The sequence below is a fragment of the Natator depressus genome, chromosome 10 (genome assembly GCF_965152275.1).
Source record: "Natator depressus isolate rNatDep1 chromosome 10, rNatDep2.hap1, whole genome shotgun sequence".
Lineage (NCBI taxonomy): Eukaryota > Metazoa > Chordata > Testudines > Cheloniidae > Natator > Natator depressus.
In genome coordinates, this window is record NC_134243.1 from 45,403,641 (window position 1) to 45,428,907 (window position 25,267).

General features: G+C 57.2%; 2 protein-coding genes across 6 annotated transcripts in view; one reads left to right on the plus strand and one right to left on the minus strand.

The window, feature by feature from the left end:
* The window catches only part of ALPK3 (alpha kinase 3), an 86,710-nt gene extending 71,717 nt beyond the window's left edge, over positions 1 to 14,993 (plus strand). For all 3 annotated transcript variants that reach the window (XM_074965961.1, XM_074965962.1, XM_074965963.1), the window contains 8 exons: positions 3,398 to 3,545; positions 5,485 to 5,612; positions 5,929 to 5,964; positions 6,464 to 6,738; positions 7,760 to 7,848; positions 8,295 to 8,512; positions 9,996 to 10,044; positions 10,708 to 14,993. In XM_074965961.1, coding sequence (XP_074822062.1) covers positions 3,398 to 3,545; positions 5,485 to 5,612; positions 5,929 to 5,964; positions 6,464 to 6,738; positions 7,760 to 7,848; positions 8,295 to 8,512; positions 9,996 to 10,044; positions 10,708 to 11,047 — 1,283 coding nt within the window. In that variant the 3' untranslated portion in view covers positions 11,048 to 14,993. The remainder of the gene's footprint in view (positions 1 to 3,397; positions 3,546 to 5,484; positions 5,613 to 5,928; positions 5,965 to 6,463; positions 6,739 to 7,759; positions 7,849 to 8,294; positions 8,513 to 9,995; positions 10,045 to 10,707) is intronic.
* A 4,588-nt stretch (positions 14,994 to 19,581) lies between these two features.
* LOC141995110 (sodium/nucleoside cotransporter 1-like) overlaps positions 19,582 to 25,267 on the minus strand; it is a 42,239-nt gene continuing 36,553 nt past the window's right edge. For 2 of the 3 annotated variants that reach the window (XM_074965964.1, XM_074965965.1), the window contains 3 exons: positions 24,545 to 24,643; positions 21,714 to 21,828; positions 19,589 to 20,349 (listed from right to left, as the gene is read on the minus strand). In XM_074965964.1, coding sequence (XP_074822065.1) covers positions 20,223 to 20,349; positions 21,714 to 21,828; positions 24,545 to 24,643 — 341 coding nt within the window. In that variant the 3' untranslated portion in view covers positions 19,589 to 20,222. Of the gene's footprint in view, positions 20,350 to 21,713; positions 21,829 to 24,544; positions 24,644 to 25,267 lie in introns of all 3 variants that reach the window. The other variant, XM_074965966.1, reaches the window with a different exon arrangement.

Below are 25,267 nucleotides of genomic sequence, written 5' to 3' on the forward strand. Positions count from 1 at the left end.
GCATAAGAGACGAGGGCAGCACGGGATGCCCCCAGGCAGGAGAGATGCAGACACTCTCTCCCCGCCTGCATATTGCACACACTAACCCCCACCCCAGAGTTTGAGAGCCTGGGGGGATTGCTGTGGGAGTATGTAGGATGGCAGCACACAGCAGTGACAAGTCCTTGCAGTAGCAGGGAGCCAAGAGGGCATCTGGGAATGGGTAACACGCAGAATGTGAAATCTCCACATGTTTCCAGACCTACCCATGCCTGTCCTTCCTTTGACATGGGTACAGGCCAGTCCGAGGGGTATCTCCTGCTCCCATTGAAGGCAGGTGAATTGAAAAGTCACCCCAGGGTAAAGAACCTGCCATTTCAGATACCGGTGCCCCTTCTCTCATCCCGGGTGGGGAAAGCTCCACCTCCTTTTCTGTGGAGTTTGGAAAGCAGAGCAGAATCCTGAGCAGGTCACATCCCCCAAACCTGTACAGTTACTGAGTAATTACCCGGAGGCCCCCATTTAGAGTATGCATCCTGAACACTGACAGCACTGAGAGCAGGAGACACCCAGAGCCAGCAGTACTAGAGAGACAAGCTTTGCTGAGGCTTTCTCGGGTAAGGAGGAGCAGAGCCAGGATTAGGGTAAGGGCTGGGTCCCAAGGATCGGTAGAGCCCACAAAAGAGAATCCACTGTAGACCACATTGTAGCTCACTGTGAGGCTCCTGGAGTTAGAGCAACAATGCTGTGCTCACGTGAGTTACCAGAGATGGGACTTACCCAATCTCTGTGTCATGAGGAATCTAAGTGTAACCCTTCTGCCAGGTGGAGCCAGCAGCAACAAGGGTCAGGGTCAGTATCTAGAGGTTCCTTTTCAACAAAACAACACAAAACAGGCTCGAGCCCCCACCCAGTGACCTGGGACAATTACACACCACCCCCTGGCTGCCTGTAAGAGGCAATACCTCCCCTCTCATAAGCACAGAGTCTGAGTGTAGCAAAAACTTTGAATAAAAGGAGGGAATTAACTCAGCATTAATTTGGGAAAATACCGCAACTGGGGTTCATAAACACAAACCATAACAAAAAGACCCACCCCCAAGTGTCCTTTTCCCCTGAGGGTCTTAAGTCCAGAAACACAGAAGTCCCTTTAAGGTGCCCAATCCTTTTCTGTACCCACTCACAGTTGCTGTCCTTGGCCAGTGCAGCCCAAGAGTTCAGAGGTTCATCTGCAGAGTTCACCTCCCACCCTGTGTGGAAGGTGGCAGGGTGGAGGGGTAAGGAGGCACCTTACACACTGCACTGCTCAGGCACTCACTCATTGCACCAAGGATCAATTGCCGTGCCTCTGCTCTGGCCCTCTCCACCAGCTTCTCTGCTGGCTTCTCACCATGCCTCTCCACCAGCCACCCTGCTGGCCATTCACCAAGATGCCTTCAGCCCCCATACAGCTCTCAATGATTTCAGCTGTTAGTGGGGGAACCACGCTACTGGTGCACACTGGGCAGTCTCTTGCAAGAGAGACACTGTCCCAAAGTGGATCTAATTCTTAGACGTAGGTATCAGTGAGTGCAACTCTACAGCATGTAACAAGACTCTGAATTACATCTAAGTTAGCTCTCTTATTATACCATGGTCAAATGACCCACCCTTTCTCAACTCATTGGGCTGTGGAACCCATGTCCCTTGCCTAGTGAGTGCTGTTCAGTTGAGGATGAGTCCCTCCATTGGGGTATACCAGGTACAGTTTTGCTGCCCTTGGTTCACACAACAAGGATAACAACCCTTTATTACTCCTGCCCCAATAACAAGGAGACTGGGGATCCAACACCAGCCACAAGTGATCATTTGGGTAAGCAATCCCATCATGCTGAGCACCTAGGCAGGGTGGGTGTGTCCGTGCAAACAAGGTCAGCTTCTGAAGACTTTTTCCACAGCTCACCACTAGATGTCAGGGGAGAGCTCATCCAGACTCTGCTTACATCAGTGAAGGCCAAGTTATCTGAATGCTTGTCCTGGTCTCTGCTGTGCTGCACACACAGAGGAGGCATGGTTTAGGCCAGAGGTGGGCAAACTATGGCCCACAGGCCACATCAGGCCCGCTGGACCATCCTGCCTGGCCCCTGAGCTCCTGGGCTGGGAGGCTAGCCCCCAGCCCCTCCCCCGCAGCTACTCCGCCGTGCAGGCAGCGCTCTGAGCGGCGGGGCTGCGCGCTCATGCGGGGCAGCGCGGCAGCGTGTCCAGCTCCGGTGCGGCTCCGAGACATGCTGCTCTGAGCAGCATGGTAAGGGGGCCAGGGTCGGGGGGTTGGATAAGGGGCAGGGAGTCCTGGGGGGCAGTCAGGGAGCAGGGGGTGGTTGGATAGTGGGTGGGATCCCAGGGGGATGGTTAGGGGCGGGGGGTCCCGGGAGGGGGCGGTCGGGGACAGGAAACGGGACGGTTGGATAGGGCAGAGGTTCTGGGGTGGGCAGTCAGGGGACGGGGGGGGTGAGATGGAGGTGGAGTCCCGGGGGCGGTTAGGGGCGGGGGTCCTGGAAGGGGGCGGTCAGGGGACAAGGAGCAGGGTGGGGTTGGATGGGTGGGAGGTTCTGAGGGGGGCGGGAAGTGGGAGGGGGCGGATAGGGGGCAGGGGCCAGGCTGTTTGGGGAGGCACAGCCTTCCCTACCTGGCCCTCCAGACAGTTTCGCACCCCGATGTTGCCCTCAGGCCCAAAAGTTTGCCCACCCCGGTTTAGGCTGCCTGAGTGTCCCCCGCCCGCATTAAAGATGCAAACCTGATTATGCAGTAGGTAAAGTTTGGAGACCATTGAACAGTCCTTGGTCCCACTGCAGCACTGGCCCATCTGTTTCCTGTCTCATATTTTACATATTTTCAAATGTTGTTTTCAAATTTCTGTTAAGGCCACCAAAACAAGAGCAGTTTGGTGCCATTGGCCACCCAGTGCTGAGATCTGCCACCTGACAAGCAAAGCAAGGTCAAGGTGGCTCAGAGGAGGATGGGAGGTACTCATTATGCTGGTGTTGCAGGTAGTGGTGGTGCAGGCTCATTGGTGGCGCTCCACCTTTGCGGTCAGTGCTGCTGGGGTCTCTGGGGGCACTGTGGGACGGAAGAGACTAGCCTTCAAGTGAGCTGTAAAACTGAAGATGTCTCCTTTGGGGCCACTTGATATCCAAGGGCAAAAGCAGGTGTGTCCAGCACAAATTCCCACTCTGGTGAATGCCTTCTGCCTCCCTGAATTCCCTGGTATTTTGTATTCCCTGGACCTGGTATTTTTCTTAATTTCCCATTGCTGCGAACAGCTGCTGTGCTGCATCGCTGGATGAATTCCTCCTTTTATATAGTTGGTATCTCAGTTTGTGTAGCACTTTGAGAGCCTGCCTGGTGAAAGCTGTACTACGGGTGTATGCTTTGTCCTTAGCCCCCCAGCTGATTCGTAAGATCAGAGCAGAACAATTTTCGGATGCATCAGGAAACCTGAAACTTTGGTGCCAGTTCTTCAATATTTTGAGTGACTCAAAGCTGACGTGGTACAAGGATGAGTTTCCCGTAGCAGAAGCCAGACGGAGGTAATCTGCCAGCTTTGCTGTATTTTACTCATTGTGCATGTCCTGTGGCCGATGTGTTAAATCTAGCCTTGCCCCTTGCACTTATCAAGTTCTGAGGGTGTATCCACACTGCAACCGGGAGGTGTGATTGCAGCCTATGTGGACGTACCCAAACTAGCTTTGATTTAGCAACAGCAAAGCTAGCTCCAGGAGCAATAGTGTGTAGTGCAAGCAGTGCAGGCTAGTGTCTGGAGTACAACCCCGCCCGGGACTCTGAGTGCATAGTTGATCAGCCACCGCCTGTGTTTCACTGCTATTGTTACTCAAGCTGGCTTTGATCTAGGCAGATTTAAGCTAGTTTGGGTCTGTCTGCATGTGTGGCAATCACACCTCTCGCCTACACTGTAGACCCACCTTGGTCATTTTGGGGTGAAGGTGCTCCCTGCTAACAAGTCCAAACATGGATCCATTGGTATCAGAGTGAAGTACACCCGGCCATTAGCACAGAGGCCCCCTGGCTCTGGAGAGAGAGAGAGAGAAGCCAAGGTGGGATAGAAGGAACCACAGAATCTGTTCATTGTTAACCACAGCAGACGCTAATGCTCAGAGCCCAGCTCCTAGGGCAGAGAGCGAGCGAGAAGACCATGCACCTCACTGAGGGAACATCTGCCCAGCCTGTAACAATGGTATGTCCTTCTGCACTGTGCATGGAAGGGACTAGGTCAGACAGAAGCAGGGCCTGCACTGTCTCCAGAAGCCACATTTCCAACATCCTATAATGGAGACACAGGGAGAGTTGGGAAACACTGATAAGGGCAGGGGAAAGCAGTCTGCCCCCCAGGCAATTGGACTCTCACCTACAGCACATGGTTGCCATGAGGGGTACAAGGGATGTTCTGGCTTCACTGAGAGGGCCCAGGGCTTGGTGCCCCACCAGACCAGATGCTTCTCTGTAAGGAGCTGTGGCCCCTGTTCTTGGCTACACCCTTCCTGCACAAAAGTGAAATGCTTGCAAGCAGCATGGAAACTTTTTCAAGACATCATACCAGAGGCTCAAATTAAATGTATACCCCAGAGTAAAAAACATAGTAAGAGAACCAAAAAACTGCCACCGCAGCTAAACAACAAATTAAAAGAAGCAGTGAGAGGCAAAAAGGTTTCCTTTAAAAAGTGGAAGTTAAGTCCTACTGAGGAAAATAGAAAGGAACATAAACTCTGGCAAGTCAAGTGAAAACTATAATTAGGCAGGCCAAAAAAAGAATTTGAGAAGCAACTAGCAAAAGACTTAAAAACTAACAGCAAAACAATTTTTAAGGACATCAGAAGCAGGAAGCCTGCCAAACAATCAGTGGGGCCACTGGACGATTGAGATGCTAAAGAAGCACTCAAGGAAGACAAGGCAATTGCAGAGAAGCTAATGAATTCTTTGCATCTGTCTTCACTGCCGAGAATGTGAGGGAGATTCCCATTTTTGATTCCTTCTTTTTAGGGAACAAATCTAAGAAACTGTCCTCCTGCGAGCCTGCCTTGCTGGAGTTCAAGGGGCTGCTGGGAGAAGGAGGTGATGTCTCTCTTCCTTTTAATTCTCCCCAAGTACAATCTACAGGAAACCATAATAATCCCTTAGCTCCTGAGTGTCATGAAGCAGCAAGGTGGCTTCCTGAGACCCCCTGGGTTGTGTATCACTGGATCACACGGGAAGATTCCTTTCCCAACATGCTATGTACTTCACTCCTGATAGCATTCACCTGGCTTTCAGTTCACATGCACCCACTGCAGGGCTGAAGTCAGACTGCAAGCTCTGTGGGGCAGGGCCTGTTCTTTCATTGGATGGGTGGGTGCGTACAGCTCCTCACACAGTGGGGCTGTGGTCCGCAGCTGGGGCTCATAGGCCCTACCACAGTACAGGTACTACAGGGCTGCCCAGCACTAATCTCCAGCTGGCTCCATTCTTCTTCAGCTCAGGTGATGAGGGGCAGGCAGCCCTGGCCATTGTGCAGGCATCCCGGAAGGACTGTGGCGTGTACCAGTGCACCATCGAGAATGAGTATGGCACCGACTCTACCGACTTCCTGCTCAGCGCAGAAGGTGAGGCGGGTTGGGTATGGGGGGGCAGGTTGGGACTGGATAAGGGGAGGGGACAGAGGAATGAGTTGGATACCGGGCGATGGGGGCAGGAGAGTGAGGGCACAAGGGCGCAGCAGGGCCCAGCGGTCAGTGTAGTCACTGTGTCACACTGGTGCATTCGTGCGTGGCGCTGCCAAGGCACTTTCAGGTCTGGATGTCCCTGGGGCACTCAGGGAAGAGCCCAGGCTCTGGGCAGGGAGGGGGCTGGGATGAACGGCTGATAGACAGGCCCGTCCCCCTCAGGGCACTAATGGCCAGGGCTCTGTTTCTCCTCTAGTGCTGTCGGGATTTGTCTCCAGAGAAGAAATTGAAGGTAAAGTGGGAGCAGCCAGAGGAGCAGTGAGTGCTGGCCAGGGCATTACCGCTGGACTCAGAGTAAACCCAGTGTCCCCTCGCGGGGTGGGGCTGGATGCCCGGTGGGAGGGGGTGACCGCACAGTGCGGCGTGGCCGGAGCCAGCCATTCCTCCCTAACGAGCCGGTGTCTATGTGCAAGGCCTTGCACCAGGCAGTTGGCCAATGCCAGCCAGACGTCAAGCTCACTGATCGCAGACCCGGAGCTTCTTCCCAAGGCCCTGCAGCGAGGGGCTCCTCCAGCACCATGCCACCAGTCTGCCAGAGAGGGCACTAGCATGCGCCAGGAGCTGTTCCCCACCCTCCTCCTCCTGGGGCTGAGCGTGTTGCCCTCGCTATCTCTCTATGCACTAGGGGCCCAACCTGCTGCAGGCCCCGGCAGGGTGAGCCTAATGCCTGCTCAGCCCCCCTGTTCCCAGCAGCACCTGCCACCATTCACTCGCTGCTTTCCTTCTGCCAGTCGGTGAGGAGATCGAAATGACCCCCATGGTGTTCGCCAAAGGCCTGGCTGACTCAGGCTACTGGGGGGACAAGTTCTTTGGGCGTGTCGTGAGCGAGGACGTGGAGGTGGGCGCCGGCTTCCTGCGCAAAGCCTGCCGTGCAAGAACAATCTATGGCCTGGAGCCCGTCTTCGAGTCCGGCCGGACCTGCATCATCAAAGTGCACAACCTCATCGTCTTCGGGACCAAGAATGAGAACACGCTCATCGAGAAGAACTACGACATCACCATCCAGGTGGGCCCAGGCTCCCTGGCAGGCACCCCAGGGCATGGCCCCTCCCTGCACGCTCCCTGGCAGGCACACCCAGGTCATGCCCCTCCCCCCGCACTCCCTGGGCATGCCCAGGCTACACCCCCTCCCCCGACACTCCCTGGCAGGCACGCCCAGGTCACGCCCCCTCCCCCCGTGCTGTCCAGCAGGCGTGCCCAGGTCACACCCCTCCCCCCATGCTGCCCAGCAGGCGTGCCCAGGTCACAATCCCTCCCCTCACACTCCCCAACAGGCACACCCAGGCATGCCCCCTTGTTCCTGTAGTATGGGGACAGCCTGAAAACTCTGACTTGGCTCAGTGCTTTGATTGTTGTTGCCTGCATTGCACACACCCCCACACCCTTCATGTCCCTCTCCCCACCTGGCACACTGCTCCTGCCCAGCATGCTTCCCCCACCCCTGCCCAGCTGGCCTGCTCCTCACTCGCTACGCAGCTCACTGCCACTCCTCAGCGCCTCCCTGCACCTGCCAGCCTGTCCAACCCTGGCCCCACTCCTCTTCTCTCCTCCCGCTTTCCCTCTCCTGTCTTTCCTCATGCACACCCCAGTGCCTGGAACAGCCTTCCCCGGCCTGGGCACAGGCTCCTGGCCTGCTGGCCCCTCTGGCCAGTTGCCCCCTGACCTCTGCTCTCCTGCCACTGCCTGCTCCTCCTGAGCTGTCCCTTGTGCTGCCTGCCCAGCCCTGACCTGTGTCCTGCCTATGTCCTCCCTGCTCCTGAGGTAGCTGCTGTCACACAAGCCCTGAGGGGCAGGGGCCAGCACCTGCAGCCTACTCCACGGCTGTCCAGTACTCACACCTGTCATGTCTGCTGTCCCCCACACTGTGTGGTGCAGAGGCTCTGGTGCTCTGAGCTGCCCTTTGTCCTGTGATTGCCAGCGAGGACGTGCCCCGGTGCCCGTCTATGAGCTCTCCGGGAGGAGCAGGACGCTGTCTGAGCCTGGCTCACCGGCACGGCAAGGGATAATGACTTTGCTTGAATCCCCAGGAGTGCAAAATCCAGAACTCGAGCCGGGAGTACTGCAAGATCTTTGCTGCTGAAGCACGGGCCATCCCAGACTTCGGGGTGGTGCCGGAGTAAGTTGGGCCTCTGCCCTCCATCCTGAGCATGCAGGGGCCACAGGGCAGCATAGCCTCCTCCCACCCTGAGCATCACTTGGGGGGGGGAGGGGGAGGATCCATGGTGGGTGGCACTGGCATGGCCTTGTCTGCCCCATCACTGCAGGGATCCAGCGGCCTGTTTTCATTAACAGGTGTGCTCAGAAGCCGAATTGGGAGCGTTGTGTGGGAAGGGCCTGGGGCCTGGGCTAACGTGAGCAGGTCCAGTTGCTAGCATGGCTGAGGTGTGGGCAGCTTGCCGACAGGCTGTAGCCCGGCCCAGGGAGCAGCCAGGGGACTGTGCTCAGGGCAGTGGGCTCTGGGTTGGGGTCCGCCATGCGCTCTGCATGCTAGATGCACAGCCAGCCCATCAGCTTATGTCCTGGCTCACCCTGTGCTGACCCGAGCCGTTTGCCATTGTCCAGGATCATCCCTCTGTATCTCATTTACCGACCTGCCAACACTGTCCCTTACGCCACCATTGAAGAGGACCTTGTGGGGCCCTTTGAGCGGTACTGCGTGAAGGAGCGGGACGGCAGCCTGGCTGTGCAGAGCAGCTCGGAGATGGCGCAGAAGTGCTGTGCCTTCCAGCACTGGCTCTACCAATGGACAAATGGAAACATCCTTGTGACCGACATGGAAGGTATGGGCCGAGGCGGCCATCTAGTCTCCGGCGAGGGAGAGTCCCTGGCTCCTCTGGCCCAGCGCCACAGGGCCCAAGGCAGCGGTGCCCCCTACAACACACCACCCAGCACTGTGTCTGGGCAGCCCTGCCCCCGAGAGAGAGCAAGGGAGTGGTGGCTGCTGGAAAAAGGAGATGGGCAAATCTCCTTCAGCCAAGGACTCCAGCCACCCCCACCCCCCCCGCCATCCTGCCAGGCATGGTGGCAGACAGGGCCTTTCCCTAGTACTCTCTCTCCCAACCACACTAGGAGGTACTAGAGTGGCAGCCTGCATTGGCATCTGGAGGTGGGAACCTGGGAGATCTGGCCTCTGTTCCTGTCTCTGCCAGCCACTGGCTGGAGGGCCTTGGCCTCAGGCTTTCAGAAAGAGCCTCTCCTCTATGGTCCCCAACTCCAGACCCTTGGGGTCTGATTTGCAGAGGTGCAGAGAATGCCCAGTGGCAGCTGGAGCCAGCGGCTGAAAGCGTGCTGACAGGGCACCCAAACCCAGTGCACACTCAAAGCCCAGGTCTGTGACCTCTCTGAGCCGGGGCTTCCCCAGGTGTGAAACGGGGACTATTCCATCTCTGCTCCACTGGATGATGCAGTGACACGGGCAGGGGCTGCTGCAGTCTCTGTATGGAGGGGCTCTGTGGGCTGGTCGCTGCTTATTGCTCCTTAGCTGGTAGGACTGTCCCCTCCCCAGGCTCTCTGTGACTCCACTAAGGGCCCTGCCAGCCCGCGCTCTCCCAGCCCCTCCTTCATGCTCCCAGCCTTCCCCTCGGCCTTGGCCTCGGCCCCAGGGATGGCAGCAGCTGCGCCCTGTGGGCAGGAGTGAAGGAGGGAATTTGGAGAGGGACAGAGCTAAAGGCGCATTCAATTGAAAAGAGGGCAACTTGGGGCCTAAACGTGATTTGTCAGGAGCCCGCAGGGGTGACTGGAACCCCATGCCGGTGCCCCTCGCACCCACCTTGCCTGCGTAAGGGTGACCGGGATCCCACACCGGTACCCCTTGTGCCCACCCCACCTGTGAAGGGGGGACTGGAACCCTGTGCTGGTGCCCCTTGCCCCACCCAGTCTATGCAGTGTGACTGGGATCCCACACCAGTGCCCCTAGCCCCACCACGCCTGTGCAGGGGTGACTGGGACTCTGTGCTGGTGACCGTCGTGCCCACCCTGCATGTGCAGAGGTGACAGGGACCCACCCTGGTGCCCCTCGTGCCTGCACCACTTGTGCAGGCGTGACTGGGACCCCCCCCCCCGTTGCCTCTTGTGCCCACCCCACCCCTGTGGTGGGCTCAGTGACTTGGACCCCAGCCAGAGAGCTGGGGCTCACCACATGCAGGAGACTCTTTGGGCCCAATCCTGCTCTCCTGGCAGAATTAGTGGCCAGGCTCCTGCTGACAGCTGTGGGAGCTGCATCAGGCTTGGCCTGAGGCTGGTGACTGTTCCCTTCCCTTGCAGGCGTTGGGTGGAAGATCACAAACGTGAGGATAGCTACAAAGCTGAAAGGGTAAGTGACTGCAGGGCGAGGCAGAGAGCTGGCAGACCCCCTGCTTCTCAGAGGGGCTGTGGGGGCACTGCCCTACCCTGGGCTGTGTCTGTCACGCAATGGGGCTGTCCCAGCCTCTCTGCAGGGCTTGTGGTCATAGTACACTGGGGTGACCTTGCCCCCCTACCCTCCCTTCCCCGTCACTCAGCCAGCCATAGCTCTGTCCTCCTCCTGCACGGTACAGCCCCACTCCCATCTCCTCTGCTGCTCTCCTCTTCCTGTTCCAGTTCCTTAGTGTGTGATGGCGGGTGGGAGGGGAAGTGAATGGGGACTGTGTGGGGGAGGTGGGGTATGTGATGGCAGGTGCGGGCTGCAAGAGGGGAGGCTGAGTCTGGGGGACACACAATGGCGGGTCCAGGAGCTGCTTTGCGCCCTGCTGCAGTGCCACAGCCCATGCAGTGAGCACCGTGCAGCAATGCCCTAGAGGGGATGGGAGCCCGGTGGAGAGTCAGCGCCCCCACCCACGGCAAGGGGTATGTGCCCAGAGGGCAGCAGCCCTTATGACCTGCAAGCAGCCCAGGTGTCTTGTCTCCTCGCCATGCCAGGGGGTGTGTGGGGAGCAGGGCGCCCTGGCCCAGAGCCCCCTTGGCAGGGCACTGGCCCTGAGTATGGCTCTGTTGGCAGGTACCAGGGGCTGAAGGAGAGCTGCTTCCCGGCCCTGCTGGACCAGTTTGCTGCTGTCCACCAGTGTAACCGCTATTGTGAGATCCTGGGCCTGAAGAGTCTGGAGAGCCTGCAGCAGCCAGCCAAGCCCAAGGGCTCCAAGAGCCCCTCCCTGGGCAGGAAGGCCCCCTCAGCCCAGTCCAGCCCCCAGTTACAGAAGAAAGGCCTGGCAAGCCCCCAGGGCACCCGGAAGGGCACTGTGAGCCCCAAAGCCTCCCGGAAATCCACTGAAGCTGGGGAGGCCCAGCTGGCCCTGAAGCACAAAGCGCTGGATAGTGACAAGTCCAGCCAGCTGCAGTAGCCAGAGTCTCGGCGCAGCCACAAAGGCAGCGTGCCACCGCGCACACCTGGAAAGGGGACCCAGCCGCTGCTCCTTCCTGTGGCTCCCAGTGCGACCCCCGCACTGTGCTCTGTGTGGTGTGTGAGTGAAGCAGTGACTAGGCTGGCACCAGTGCGGGGTGCCCTGGGTAGCCTAGTGGTCTGGAGCTGGCTCGGTGCACGGCGGGGCCTGCACAGCCACAGCAGGGTGCATGGCAGCTCATCTCTGTTACCTCTTTAAAGCAACAGCTCATCCAGGCCTGCCGAGCCTGCCAAGAAGCCCCAGCTGCCAGGGCCATGCAGGTGCCACAGTGCCCAGTGCAGAAGGTATTGGGGCAGTGCGCCAGCCTGACCACCAGGGGGCACTGGCTGTTGCCTGATGGTGACCTTGGGGCTCGTTTTCCGAGTCCCTCCTTTAGACTGTGCTGGATTTTCTCTGGCTCTGCTCCGACGCCTGGCCCTGGTGTTCTCTGCTGGCGGTAACTCGAACCAGCGACCCCTGGAGGAGAGCGAGCAGGCTGGTGCTCCCCTGCCAGCCTGCAGCTGTCTACAGTGCACTGACCCCGCTCGGGCATGTGTGCCACAAAGGCGTGGTAGCTCTTTGGTCCCCCCTGGCTCTCAGCACCTCCTGGTGTTTTCCCTACACGTGCCCAAAATCCCTGACCCCAGCTCCCTGACGGGCCATACACAGGCCCTACTAACCTCTGCTGTAGCTTCCCTGAGCCCGGCCAGTTGAGTACTTCTCTCTCCGGTCCCACCCCATCCCCAGTACCTACTCACTAATCTGTAAGGGGAGCATGACTAGACAGCCTGCTTGGTCCCTCTTTGCCCTGTGGGGATGTCCCTGTGTTTTCTGTGGTTCCCAGGGCCCGGAAAGTCTGGCAGCGTCCAGCCCTCACTACAGAACCATGTGGCAGATTTTTTGCTTTCCCTGGTGCAAAGCGATGCAAAGCCAATCTTCCACGTGTGTGTCACGTATTACTAATGCAGCATTGTCTGCCCGAGTATGCAGACGAGGGGGTGGGGGCGGTGTTGCCTGGGGCCTCTCAGCTGGGAGTGTTAACTTTGGAATCTACTGGGCGCAATTAAAATGTCACCATTTAGTTCCCTGCTGCTTATGGTAGTGGAAGTGCTTGGGGTGTCTGTGTTGTAATGTGCCAATCACCATGGTAGGTGGTCGCCAGTCTTGCCAGCCCAGAGGGGCAGATGGGGAGGAGGGGGAACGCCGAATTGAAACCTCCTGCTTCTCTGAAAAAATATTCCAAACCTTCTCCAAGGGGAGAGGGAAAAGCCTATCCCTGCCAGCAGAGCCAGTACACTCTGCAGCACCCTCGCTGGCAAACCCAAAGCAGCTTCCCCTGCACCCCATCCACATGCAGCCCTGGGCACTTGGATCACTGCAGAATTGGGCTGGGAAGAAATAACCTAGCCTTGCCCTGACCAAGTCAAGCTGCACCCTGTTGTCCTCAGGCCAGTAACACCCTCTCTTTGTGAGCTGCCAAAGTCACGGGCTGGGCTGCAGCCTTGGGTGCGTTTTGGCATGGAGTCGGTGGGATGCATTGGAGCCAGCCCCTCTTTGTGGAGTGTAGGGATCAGGGCTCTGCTCAACCAGGGCAGTAGGACATCCCAGCGAGGCAGCCCTGAGTGGGGTTAAGATTTAATAGTGGCCTTGCCCTGGTGATACTGCCGTAGCACAAACCAGATTTAAAGCTGCCCTAAGGCAGAGCTGAGGATTCCCCATTGTATGCAAGTCCTGTCGTGTGCTCCCCACCTTTCCCATCTGCCAGCATAGGGATGGGGCCACTGATCCTGGCCAGCAGAGAGACTTAGTGGGAGCTGGTTCAAGTTAGTGCAGCCTCAAGGCTGTTCTACCTCATGCAGGGGGTGCCAGTTCAGCCCCCAGGCTCAGCGGTGGAAAGATGGCACATTCCCTGTCTCCCCTGTATGCCAAGAGCTGCTGTGGTGCACCTGGGCATCTAGCCCAGTAATTTAGCATTCATCTGGTCTTCTCGCTCACCCCTTTGGATCCAGGGAAGGTCTGAACCCACCTTCCCAGCAGTGCTCTATCGACTCTGCCCTGCCTCTACACACCCTCCCGCTCCTGGGATCAACAGGTGAGCCCTTCCTTTGCCTCCCAGAGGCAGTCCCAGCCCTGCCTGCCTCTCACCCCCCAGGCCTGTCAGCCCTGCCCCCACAGGCCTCCATTCTTCTGGTTTGTCTCTAGGTCTCGTGGCTTCAGCGCTGGCGATGTAGCTGCACCGGAGGCAGGGAGCGAGATGTGCCTGTGGCTTTATGCTGCCAGACTTTGGCTCAGGCACAAGTTCCCTTGGCTACTGCCTCCTAGTGCGGCTGGCAGCGAGGCTGTGGCCTTGTTTAAAGGGGCAGACACGGGCCATGTGCTCTCTTCTTGCTTCTTCATGGCAGACAATGGGGGCCTGAAAATGCCCTGTCTGCTTGTTCCATTAGAATGCAGATCCTGTCTGGGCTGGGGAAGCGGTGAAGTGAGGGCATCACAACAGCCGAGCAGCAGGGGCTTGTTTGCTTTAGCGATTTGACCGCAAGTTGGTTGGTTGCTTATTGCCTGGGGGTGTCACTGCCACAGTGTTTGTGGCTCAACCCAGGGCTCGGCTAGGCGAGCAGGTCACTGGAAGTGAAACTTCAGTGAAGACAAGCCTGCTCCGTGAGCGTGAGCTTCTGTTCGGTGCCCTTTGGTTGGTGTGTTGGTAACGGCTGTTCGGCTGCTGTACTAACAACCCTGGAGCTGGGAAGGCCTTCCCTGCAGTGACAGGGTTATGGGCAGCCAGCCTGAGCCTTCCCAACAGTCCTGGCAGGGCAAAGCCCCACAGCGCAGACACAGCCTCTGGCTGTTCCTACAGGGAAGGCGCAAGCAGAGCCAACCTTGGAAACAAAACAGTCCCCACCAAGCTGCCGAAAGCCTGTCTTTGCAAATCCCCATAGGCCTCATCTTCACCAGGAAAGGAGGTGTGATCTTACTGCAAGCTAACAGGAGGGGAAGCCCTAGTATAGACATGGCTGGGGGTAGTTTTCATGAGTTATCTCCACCTGCTATCTCGTGTGAAAGCTACACCCTGCCTTCGCTGCTCTAGGGTTGAGCCTGGTATTTGCCAACACATCAGAGCCCTCCTGCTGGGGTACCGCTGGCAGCTGCCATAATGCCCCAGTGCAGAAAGCCACTTGTAACAGGCGCAGCTGGATTTCCTTCTCCCTCTTGATCCCGGCTGGTGGGAGGACAGGGAGGGTGCACATTCGGGTGGTGTTTTACGAGAACGAATACACAGCAGCTCTCTTGCTGTGAATGCCTAGCAGTGCCAAGGCACAGGGAGCAATTTTTACTGCTGTGGAGCTGGGGAGGTCAGTACTATACCCCCCGCAGGTGCCCTTGCCTAGCTGCACTGTGGTAAAAGCTACCCCTGCTTTGTCTCCACTAGGATCCCACAGGAGCAAGCTCGGGCCTGTTAACTCGCTGTAAAAACTCACCTCTTCTAGCAGTGACCGCAGTTAACTGGCTAGCGCAGTTAATGGTCAGCCTGGGCCAGCTCAGGGGGAGGGGAGCTGTTGAGCCCTTGTCCCGCTGGGCTCAGAGCACAGAATAGCTGCAACCATGGGGCGTTGGACCGGGATGCCACAGAACTTCAGTACCAATGGAGGTGACTGGAGCTGGCAGCAGCAGTGCTGTGGTGTTACAAAGCCGGGTGCCCAGCCAAGGCTGCAGGCCCGGCTGTCTGTGCTAGGGAGCTGCCTGGCTGGTGCTTTGTGCTCTGTGGCTGCGGCTGCACTTCGCCTTTCTGCCGGGGTTGTTTCCTGCTCTCAGTCAGCCCGTTGTAAGATAACCATGGACAGACTCGTCTGTGTATTGGCAACCAGGTGTGTGCGAGTAATAAAGTGCGATGGACTGGCCTGCTCTCCAGTGCGTCTCTCCCGGCTGGAGGGGCCAGGATACGCCTCCTTCCTGCCTAGCTGGGGGGTGATATGGTGCCTAGCAGTGTGTTACCCAAAGCCCAGCATAGCAGGGGTTTGTCTGTGGGGTGGAGGAGGTGGACTGTGTGTGGTGCTGGGGACAAAGGATAAGGGTTTTCATTTTTCTAGAGTCTTTTTGCACCCACCCCCTCCCAGGTGTAGGGTAGGCAACACCACCCGGGTCCTGAGACCAGTGCCTCAGTCGGCACCCTCCCTGGCACAGCTACAGCCCCCATCCCAAGGCAGGTACAATCTCTGAGGAGTGCAGTGATGAGACCCAATGGTTCCCAGTCATCCTGGCTGGAACTCCATCGCCTGCTGATGAGGTACGCCAGAGCCTGGCCAGCGATGTGCTCCAAAGGAAGGTCTGAAACCCCTGCTCCCATGGCTGCAGTGACGTTGCTTCCTGAGCCATCAAGCAGGGGCTGGCTTTTGCCCTGATGTCTGAAAGGTTTGAGCCCTTTGAAATATTTCTCCCCTCTCATGGAGCTGCATCCCTTCTTATTATTCAAATAATACATTCCAAAGCCAGCAGGGACCATGTTCACCATCCTGCTGACCCTGTGTGGAACGCAGGCCGGAGAACGTCCCTGAATTAATTCCTTTCTGAAATCCAATTCGCATTCTGTGTTCAAGCCTCCTGAGCTCTGGCCCCCAGTACTTGGGGCAGGGAGTTCCACAGGTTCCATTTATAAACTATAGTGTGTTTAAAAACAGTCCCTTTTTTCCAGTTGGAAAGTTGCTGCTTTTTAATTTCATTGGGCTTCCCTTTGGGCTGCTCATGTGGGAGTGCAAACAAGAGCCCCAAACTAATCTTACATATCTCTCCATGTCCCCTCCTTTCTAAATGCTATATGGCTAATCTGTTCAGTCTCTGCATGGGAAAACCTTCCCCCAGCTGCATTCCACCTCATCTTTGCACCTGCTCTCTGGCCACCAGGATTTCTGAGCTGGGGTAACCAGACCTGAACATGGCAGGCTAGGCGAGAGTGTACCAGTGGTTTAGAGAAGGCACAATGGTGTTTGCACCGCTGTTCTCAATCCCAGTTTTTATGCACCTAAACATGTAGCTGGTGCCTGTAACTGGTCCTGCTGCACATTGGGCAGAGACTTTCATTGAGCTGCCCACAGGGATGCCCAGCTCCCTTTCTTGGGGCCACGCAGGTAATTTAGACCCCTGAGATGCGTATTAGTAGTGTTCCCTCTAAGGTGTATTACGCTGTATTATTCACCAGTGAAGTTCACCTTGCTGGATCAGGTCCCTCAGAAGTGCCTTGCAGTCCTCTCTGGACCTGACTAGCGTAAATACCGTTGTGCCTGCTGAACGCTCACTAATAAACATATTGAGCCACATGAGCCCTAAGACGCAACCTTGAGTTTCCTGTTCTCCTTTTGCCATGCTGGAACTTGACCTTTCTGAGCCCTGAGAGCCTTCACCTCTTGCCCTAGGCTGATGTGGGCCTTGTTTGCTCTGATTACAGCCATGGGGCTACCCCAGTGTAGCTGCCACCCCCTAGTGCAAAGCTGTTGTATGCTGCCATTTGCACCTCTGCAGCTGATCCTCATTTCAAGCGGGGGTAACCTGCATGGGTGTACGTGCAGTGCAGTCGCAGCTGGGCCTGGCTGCACGGGGCAGCTATGTGTGGGCCTGGTTGCAGCTCCCAGAGCCCCTGCTGTAGACACGCTGGTGCATAAGGGGCTTTTGGAAGTTCCACTGATCTGCCTGAATGGAGATGGTGCAGGCAGGGGGCTGGGACAGACCCTGCCCTGAAGGGCCACAGGTCACAAGCCGGAAACCTTTCTGAATAACTCTCAGGGCTGCCCCTGGGACCACCCAGGCACCCTATGGAGGCGTTCAGCTGTTACCTTTTCGTTGCCACTCCTTCAGACTCACAGCCTGGATTCGTCTGCAGCAGCCCTGTTGGCTTGGTCAGGCATGGACTCTCCCTACTGCTGTTGTGCCCCACCTGCTCTGGGAGGATTATCAGGTGCATGAGGCAGATTGGAGCTTGTAGTCTAAGCTGCTCAGTGTTATTGTGAGGGCACAGGGTCTAGGCGCTCCCTAGGGAGATATGGTCAGACACTTGGATTTGGAGGCAATATAGGGCCCAATCTCACAATGCAGCTGGGTCTGGGGGCCAGGGAGGAAGGACCTTTTATTACAAACTAGCCTGGGTAAATCTGATTTTGGCACTGGTGACCCAGGAGGAAGGTGCCTAACAGGCTAATGCTCAACATGCAAAAACCTAGAGTTCCAGGCCAGACGGGAGCATTACATCATCTAATCTGGCCACCTGTATACCACAGGCCAGAGCCTTTCCCCCACTTACCCCTGGAGTGAGCCAATAACTTGGGTTTGGGCAACGCCCATCTCCTGGAAAGGCATCCAGGCTGGATTCGGAGACATCAAGAGCTGGCGAAGCCACCACCCCCCTCAGTAGCTTGTGCCAATGGCTTCAGCATCCGGCCACTGGTTCTTGTTCTGCCTTTGCTAGATAACCAGTGTCTCTCACTGCTCCCTTGGCCTTCCCACCCCACCTGTGCTTTAGGGCTCTCCATAAATCTGTGAGTGCTGTGGGGCAGAGACTGTCTTTTTGATATTGTTACAGAGCCCTGCCCCATGGGGCCCTAATCTCTGCTTGGGACCCCCAGGCATCACTGCAATACCAGCAGCAAACAACACAGAAGCAGTTTCTGCCCTTCTCAGCCTCCAGGAATGGTCCCAGGGTAGAAGTCCGTGATAACCATGATGAAATCTAGCACTGACCACGTGACCTGGTACACAGCATGGCTGACACTGCTGAGAGCTGCTAACTGCGGTCAGGAACCCATCTCCTGCCAGAGGCCTCTTTCTGGCTCCCAGAACAAGCTGGTGGCAGTGGAGGCCGCCTGCTGTTCTGCGCCAGCTCCCAAAGGTGCAGCCCACACCAAGGAAGGCAGCGCCGTGGCCAGAGTGGTTCACGACTCCTGCTGCTTCCCGGAGTGCCGTATAGGCAGGAGCATTTCGGGTCTGTCTGCACTGCAGCTGGGGATGTGTTCCCCGCTCCGGCAGGCATACTGGCAGTAGCTCAGTGTGAGCTAGCGGGCTAAGAACAGCCCTTCTCTTCTCCCTAAGGGCCCTCTGCAGGCAGGCATGTTCCCCACTCACCTTTCCCAGCCTTAATGCCCGGTCTAGGGTTAGAATCTCATTGACATACAATAGGACTGAGGCTCCTAAAGTGATAGATCCACAACAGGATTTGGGGGCCTGGCACTTAAGGTGCCGAAGTCCAAAATGTAGAGCCTCAAAACTACTGCTCAGTGGCCACCTAACTCTCTAGGTGCCTACATTTGCACTGGTAAAGTCCCCTAGGCACTTAATTTTCTACCCTGGGGTATATCTATGGCTGCCTCTGGCTTGATGCCCAGTGTCTAGCTTGCTCCTAAGCCCCAGCAGGATTTTCACACTAGTCATCCCCCCGCCTAGCTCTCCTGCAGGGCCCAATGATAGGGGGAGCTAGAGGCTGCGTTGGGGAACATCAACAGACCAGCCCCACACTGAGCACAGCAGGAGGTGGAGGTGCCTCCCTTATACCAAATAGCCCCATGAACAGAGCACTCACCCAGGACAAGAGACCCAAGTTCAAATCCCCACTCTGCGTGATGCAGAGTCCCTGATGTTCCAGGCCAGTGCCCTGCCCCCCCAGGTTAAGGTGTACTCCAGGGTGAGGCTTTGGCCACCTTGTTGAAGCTGTTCCATTATGTCTCCGTATTGGAGCAGGGATTGAAGCTGCGCCCCCCCATCTCAATGACTAGTTAAGTATTTCTGATGACAGGACCCGCCTCCAATCTGCATTCGGCGCTGCAACCCTGAGTCTAGTCCCTTTGTGGAGCTATCCCTAAGTCCCTTTTGAAATGGGACTCAGCCAGCAGTTACCTAGGCCTTGCAAAGCTATATAGAGTTACACCAAGTACCAGTGAAAATCTGGACCTTTGTCTTGCCATACCTCAGTTCCCCACCTGTGAAATGGGGACAGCAGCAGCTTATCGGGTCTTGTGAGGATCAGTAGCACAAAGATGGTGAGGGACTCAGCTGGGGATAAGAGCCAAAAGTACCCACACTGACAGGGAGAGATCTTGTCTGTCTTCCTGTTTGTACAGGCCTAAGCACAGTGTGACAGGAATAGTGATGGCTGGACTGATGGGGGCTGGCAGGGAGAGGTGGAGCACCAGAGAGGTGCATGGTGGGAAAGAGTTGACAGTGGATCCAAGCAAAAGGACAAAATGAAGTCTGGGGTTTCCAGAAGATCTCAGTGCCCCCTGCCCCACAGCTTGAGCCAGACTGTCTAAAGAGCCCAGCTCCCCTGTTCACACAGGGAGATTGGGGGGTGGGGGGATGAGTGCGTTTGAAAATCAGGCCCCAGTTGTGGGTGATGAGCACTGAGCCCTTCTGAAAATTTGGCTTAAATGCTCAGGGCAAGGCTGGGTGGCCTCTCACCTGGGGAGGAGTCCCCCTGTCTGGATGAGTGGCGGCTGCACAGTCCAACCAGGAGGGCTGGGCCAGGAGCACTGCAAGGAGCTGTGAGGCACCCGGGGCTCTCCATGGTTTTATTAGTAGGTAGTATTAACATACAGAAAGCCTCCTTGAGTGTGTGGGACAAGGCCCCCAGCCCAGCAGCTGGGCAGGAAGGGACCCAGTCCACAAGCAGGAAGGGTCTGCAGGGCATTAGCCACCGTGGCATATACCGGAACCACAGGGACTGGTCAGATAAGGCCTGGATTGTCAATAGGGCCCAGCCTGGGGAGCCACTCAGGAGCCTTCCGGTGCTCCTTGGTTCTGGGGCCAGCCCCAGGGTGGTTGCTGTAATCAACACTGGTGGGCACAGCTCCAGGGGACTGGCAGAGGAAATCCCCATCTGGGGCCTTCTGGCTGCTTTCTGTCCTGTGTCATCTGAGAGGTTCATGGGGCTAGAGGAAGGAAGAGAGTCGAGCCCAAAATACAGCATCTCCCAGCTCCTGGGCAGTGCAGCCAAAGGGAATAGAGGAGGAAAGGCTGATGGGGCTGTGCCCATCATGCTCCAGAGAGGGTTAGCCATGGACCAGCAGTGCTTGGCCAATGCCCTGCTCTCACACAATCTGTAACTGGGCTTTGGGAGCCGGCGCCGTGGGCGAGTGCTGGTTTGGGTGGCTGCCCATCTCCTCTAGGGCAGCCCAGCGCAGACTGTGTTGTTATAGTGCCCACAGCACTGTGTCAGAGAGGCCATGCTGAGCTCGAGTCCCACCCAGCTGCCGGTGAAGGACAGGGTCCCGTTGTTGCTGAGCACAGTGCTGGAAGGGAGAGTGCAGTCAGGGTCAGTTGCACCAGACAGACACCTTGCCATGGAATCAACACCTCGGAACACCATGGCCTGACACTGCCCGCAGCACAGCACCCCCTCCCCGCTCCCACCGACCCACCCACTTCCACAGGGTCTCCTCTCCCCACGGCCCAGAGCCTCGAATCCTCCGCCCGTCTGGCTGGGATGGCTTATCTCCCTTTAATGCCCTCCCCCACCTCAGTGCTGCCCAGCCAAGAGAGTTTATCACTTGCCCAGTGATAGTGGGGGTTTTCCTTACAGCCCCAGCTCCTGGAGTCAGGTGATTACAGGAGATTCTCAGATTTCACTGGGAAAAAGGCAGTGTCTAGCCCTCCCGGTTGTGATCCCAATGGCTCTGCCAGGAGAAGGCAAACTCAGACCCAGCTGCATTAGTTGAAAAATCTCATGATTTTTTAGCCAAACTCATGATAGTTCAGGGCCTGAGTCATGATTTTTGAATGGCTGGGATTGGTGACACTGTCTTCTAGTCCCAACCTCTCCCATGTCCATCCAGCTCTACCCCACCACTCCCCACATGCCCAACACACACCACAGCCTCTTGCACCCAACCCTCACCTGTCCCACCACTTCCCCAAGCTGAGAACCCCTCCTCAGCCTATACAGTCTCTCCACAGCTCAGCACTTCCCTCTACTCAGAGCCCTCTCCCACTCATGATCAGCCCCCTCCCCCGCAGACACCTACTACCAGGGTCAGGCCCTGCCCGCCGTGGTGGGTGCCTAGCCCCTACCCTTGCATTCCCTGCAATGGACCTCTTGCTGCTGCATTTTTTGTCTACGGCCAGGGGACATTTTTTACACATTTTTTTCCATTCAAAACCAGCAGCCTTTTTTCCCAAAACCAAAAAGTTTCAGGAGGAACCGTCACCGCACTGGTGCTGGCCTGCGAAACGGTCAGTGATCGCTGTGACGCCAATGCCTGGAATTGGTTTCAAAATCTCCCCTTTGCCCCACCTGGGCTCTCAGGCCAGGCTACAGTGCAAAGGGCCTTCGGAGAACTAGTTCAACACATGCCACTGCAGCCCCTCAAGCTGGGCCCATTCTGAGCCCTGCCAACCGGAGCCGCTGGCCCTTGTTTGGGACACTGATGGCGGCCCTGCTTTTTGGCCTGCGCCCTTTAGGTGAGGGTCGAGCCCCCAGTGGCAGAAGGGAGTACCTCACCATGCCACGCTGCACTGGTGTGGGTGGGTCTGAGCCCCATTAGCTCCCAAAGGGCCAGCTGCCCCCCCGACATAGACGCAGACCCAGGCCAGGCAACAGCCACACCCAGCCAGTGTGGCCAGGCCCCTCGTGCTTGGTTAAGGACAAAAAACTCACTTAGCAAACAGCTGCCGGCAGCACATGTAGATGTCGTAGCTGGTGGTGTTAAAGGTTGCCATGCTCAGGAATGCAGAGCAGTCGGCCACTTCCCCTCGGGGCACGTACAGGATGCCTGGCGGCAAGGAGAAGGAGTTTGTTACACGGGGTGTTACTGGTCTCAGAAACGGCCAGTATGTGCTAAGAGTGCCTTGTGTTCACGCCCGCGATCCAGCGGCCTGGAGTGGGAAGCAGCATAATACCTTCTAAGGGAGCCTCTCCAAGCCTGCAGGACCTGCAGCAGCCGGGACCCCTGCCGTGGCTTTGAGTCAATGCCAGCCGTACGTGACTCGCTTGGCTTCCTTGCGTTTGGGATGTCCTGGGTGTGCTCTGCCAATGCACACGGTGCCTCAGTGACGTGGCCCGTGGGGGAGGCAGAGAGACACCCCTGGACTGGTCTTTGAAATGGTCACATGAAACGCCCTGAGGTTCATCCCAGGAGGCTGCACAAGCCAACAACGGCAGCTCTGCAAGCAGGTGTTATGGGGCCAGCCAGGCTCTGGGCCCCACCCCAAATGTGCTAGGTGCCCAGGAGAGTCTGCTGGACAGCAGGTGGATGGGAGAGCCTGTGTCTGTGGGACAGTGCTGCTCAGCCAGAGCAGAGCCAGCACCAGCATGACACTTGCCCAGAACCAGCCGCAGAGGAGCCAAGGTGGCATAAAGTTGCGTATGGCGCAGGCCCTCCTCGGGGTCCAGCACCATCCAAGGGAGCTGGAAAGCAGGGACTGTACCTCCCACCACCACAGGGCTTCAGTGGTGAGTGAGTCTTTGGGTGGGTGGTTGGCGCTTTAGGGAGTGTGTGAGGAAGTGGGCTGGGGGTCACCACGTGCACAGGGCAGGGTGGAAGCACACACGGAGCAGGGAGTATGGGGGGCAGATGTGGGCTATTCCCCATGGCTGCAGCGAGGGGTGCTCCAGTGGGCCCTGGGCCAGGCTATTTTGGCCCCAGCACAACCCCTCTCTGTGCAAGGACCGCCCAGAGCATCCAGCTCAGCCTGCCCCTGCCCCAGGCCTCTCCATACCCGTTCCGTGAGCATGCTTGGCAATTAGCACAGCCCCACCCACACAGTGACAGGGCCCGTCCCCTTACACCTGGGCACTCACAATGCCCAGCCACCTATGGGCCTGCTGGCCCCTCTCTGTGGCCAGCAGGGCTGAGGCCTGTGAGTGGCATAATGGATAAGGGCTCTTCTCTGAGAGTGGGGGCCAGTTACACAAGGGAACTGAGTGTCCTGCTGCAGCCACGGGGCTGGGCCTGCCTCACATCCCTCTATGGGGAGGCCGAGCCAAGCAGCTGGGCCACCTGTCCTTGCTGCTCCTGCGCAGGGCACAGATGTTCCAATCCAACCAGGACTCTCTGACTGACCCTTTGCATAGGCCTCTGTCAGGATGTCATCCAAGGCTGTGCCCTGAGCTGCATCTCCTGCTGCTGTATGAGGAGGGGATGCTGGGTGTCGTATCGCCCACTGGAGGGGTGGGGAAGGCTGGCGAGAGGCAGGAGGGCCAGGAGCAGGCTTCATTTCTCCTCCTGCCCCACACTGCTTGGGTCTGGGCAGAATGCATGCTGCAGAGAGACCGCAAAGCCTCTACCGGAAGGGCTTAATCCTCCAGCCCCTGGCCAGGCAGCACCATTCCCTGGGTCCTCAGGGGCAGGAGCCAGACAAAAAGCAGCCCAGAGCAGGGCCTGACTCTGAGCACAGCCGTGGATCTGGAAAGGGAGGAGATGGCAGACACTGAATCTGCCTGTGCTGAGCCACGGCCAGCCAGCCACACTCCTGGGCAGGCCGGCAGCCAGCACAGAGCCCACCAGGGAGCACTTCGTGGTCAAGCCGGGGCGCTGGTTGGCACGGTGTGGCTGCGCCTCGGGCTGACCCCGCTGTCGCTCTGCCTAGCACAGGCAAGCTTTGGTCTGAGGTCAGAGGCCAATCGCAGTGGGTTAGCACGTGGGCCTTTCTGCTCTGTTGACAGAGGGACAAATCCTGGCTCCAACTTTCTAATTTCTAAAAACCAGACCCTCCCTGCCCCACCTCTTCCCCCTGAGGCCCTGCCCCCACCCCGTCTTTTCCCCCAAAGGTCCTGCCCCTGCTCCGTCTCTTCCCCAGGTTGCGCCCACAGCCCAGCCTCTTCCCTCAAGGCCCTGTCACTCCTCTTCCCCCCACCCATCACTTGCTGTTCTCTCCCCTCCCTCCTCCTCGCTCAATCCTCTCCACCTCCCCTACCACAGCTGGGCTCCCTCTGCTCTGGGGCTGGGACAGGAGCTGCAGCCTGCCCATGAGATGCAGGTAGGAGGCAGCGCAGCGGAGCAGGGGCTGGCAGGGGTTGATGGCCTGGCACCTCCCACCCCGACCTGTGATAACCGGACTTTTGGTGTCCGCTCAGTACATCTGACCGGACACTGCCAGGTCACCTTTTCGACTGGAATTTCCGGTCGAAAAACCAGACACCCGGCAACCCTAGGCTTCGGTCACTAGTGAAAATGAGTTTGATGGGTCTCGGCCTAGTCCTTGTTGAAGATGCCCAGGGAGGGGCATCAGCCAGCGGAGAGCCTACAGTACTGTGCGCCTAACTGCCATCTCTTTCCCGCACTATATTCAGGGACTGAGCTGGGGTCTCAAACAGATTATCTGTCCCCATCAATGGCAGTTTCTCAATTCACTTTCCCAAAGACCCAGTCTACTCAGCAGCCGTCTCCCCCTGCTCTCTCAGAGCTCCAGACTCCCCTTGTCGCCACCGCCCGTCAGGGGCCTGTCCCAGGAGGCGCCCGGGACAGTGAAATGTAGCTGGGGCCGTACCTGAGACACAAGCGTTGAGCATGGAGACGCAGGCCCCGGTGAGCAGCGCTCGCAGCACGATGCTAGCAAACTCACTCTTCCGCTGAGGAACCATGGACGCTGCAGGGAGCAGAGGACAGAGGGTGGTGAGAAAAGCTCTGTGCTCAGAGAGGCAAAGGCTCACCTGTCTGTTGTGCCCTGGATGGGGTTGTGCAGGTGGCAGGCAGCTGCCAAGGGACTTCTAACCCCTGCCCAGCACTAGCCTGGGATGGCCCCTCAGCCTGGTGCCAGGCATGCCTTCCCATCTCCCATGTAACCCAGGATGCACAGCTGGTGGAACTAATTCTCAGTGTTATGGTGTCTCTAAAATCTACTAAAACATGTTGGAAGCAGAAAGTCCCTGCAAAAAATATTTCCTTGTGCCATGGAAAGTAGTTCCTGCCAGGGAGAAATCTGGAAATGTAAGTGGGACAATATGGCTGTGGCAAGGAGCGGGGGTGCTGCCCCTCCAGCTTCTGCCCTCCATGGGGGAGAAACGTCAAGATTGATGCAAAAATGGGTAGAATTACATTATTATTACTAGAGCTGTCAATTAATTGCAGTTAACTCATGCGATTAACTAAAAAAAATTAATCATGATTTAAAAAAATTAATCGCGATTAATCGCACTTATAACAATAGAATACCAATTGAAATTTACTCAATATTTTTGGATTTTTTTTACATTTTCAATATTGATTTCAA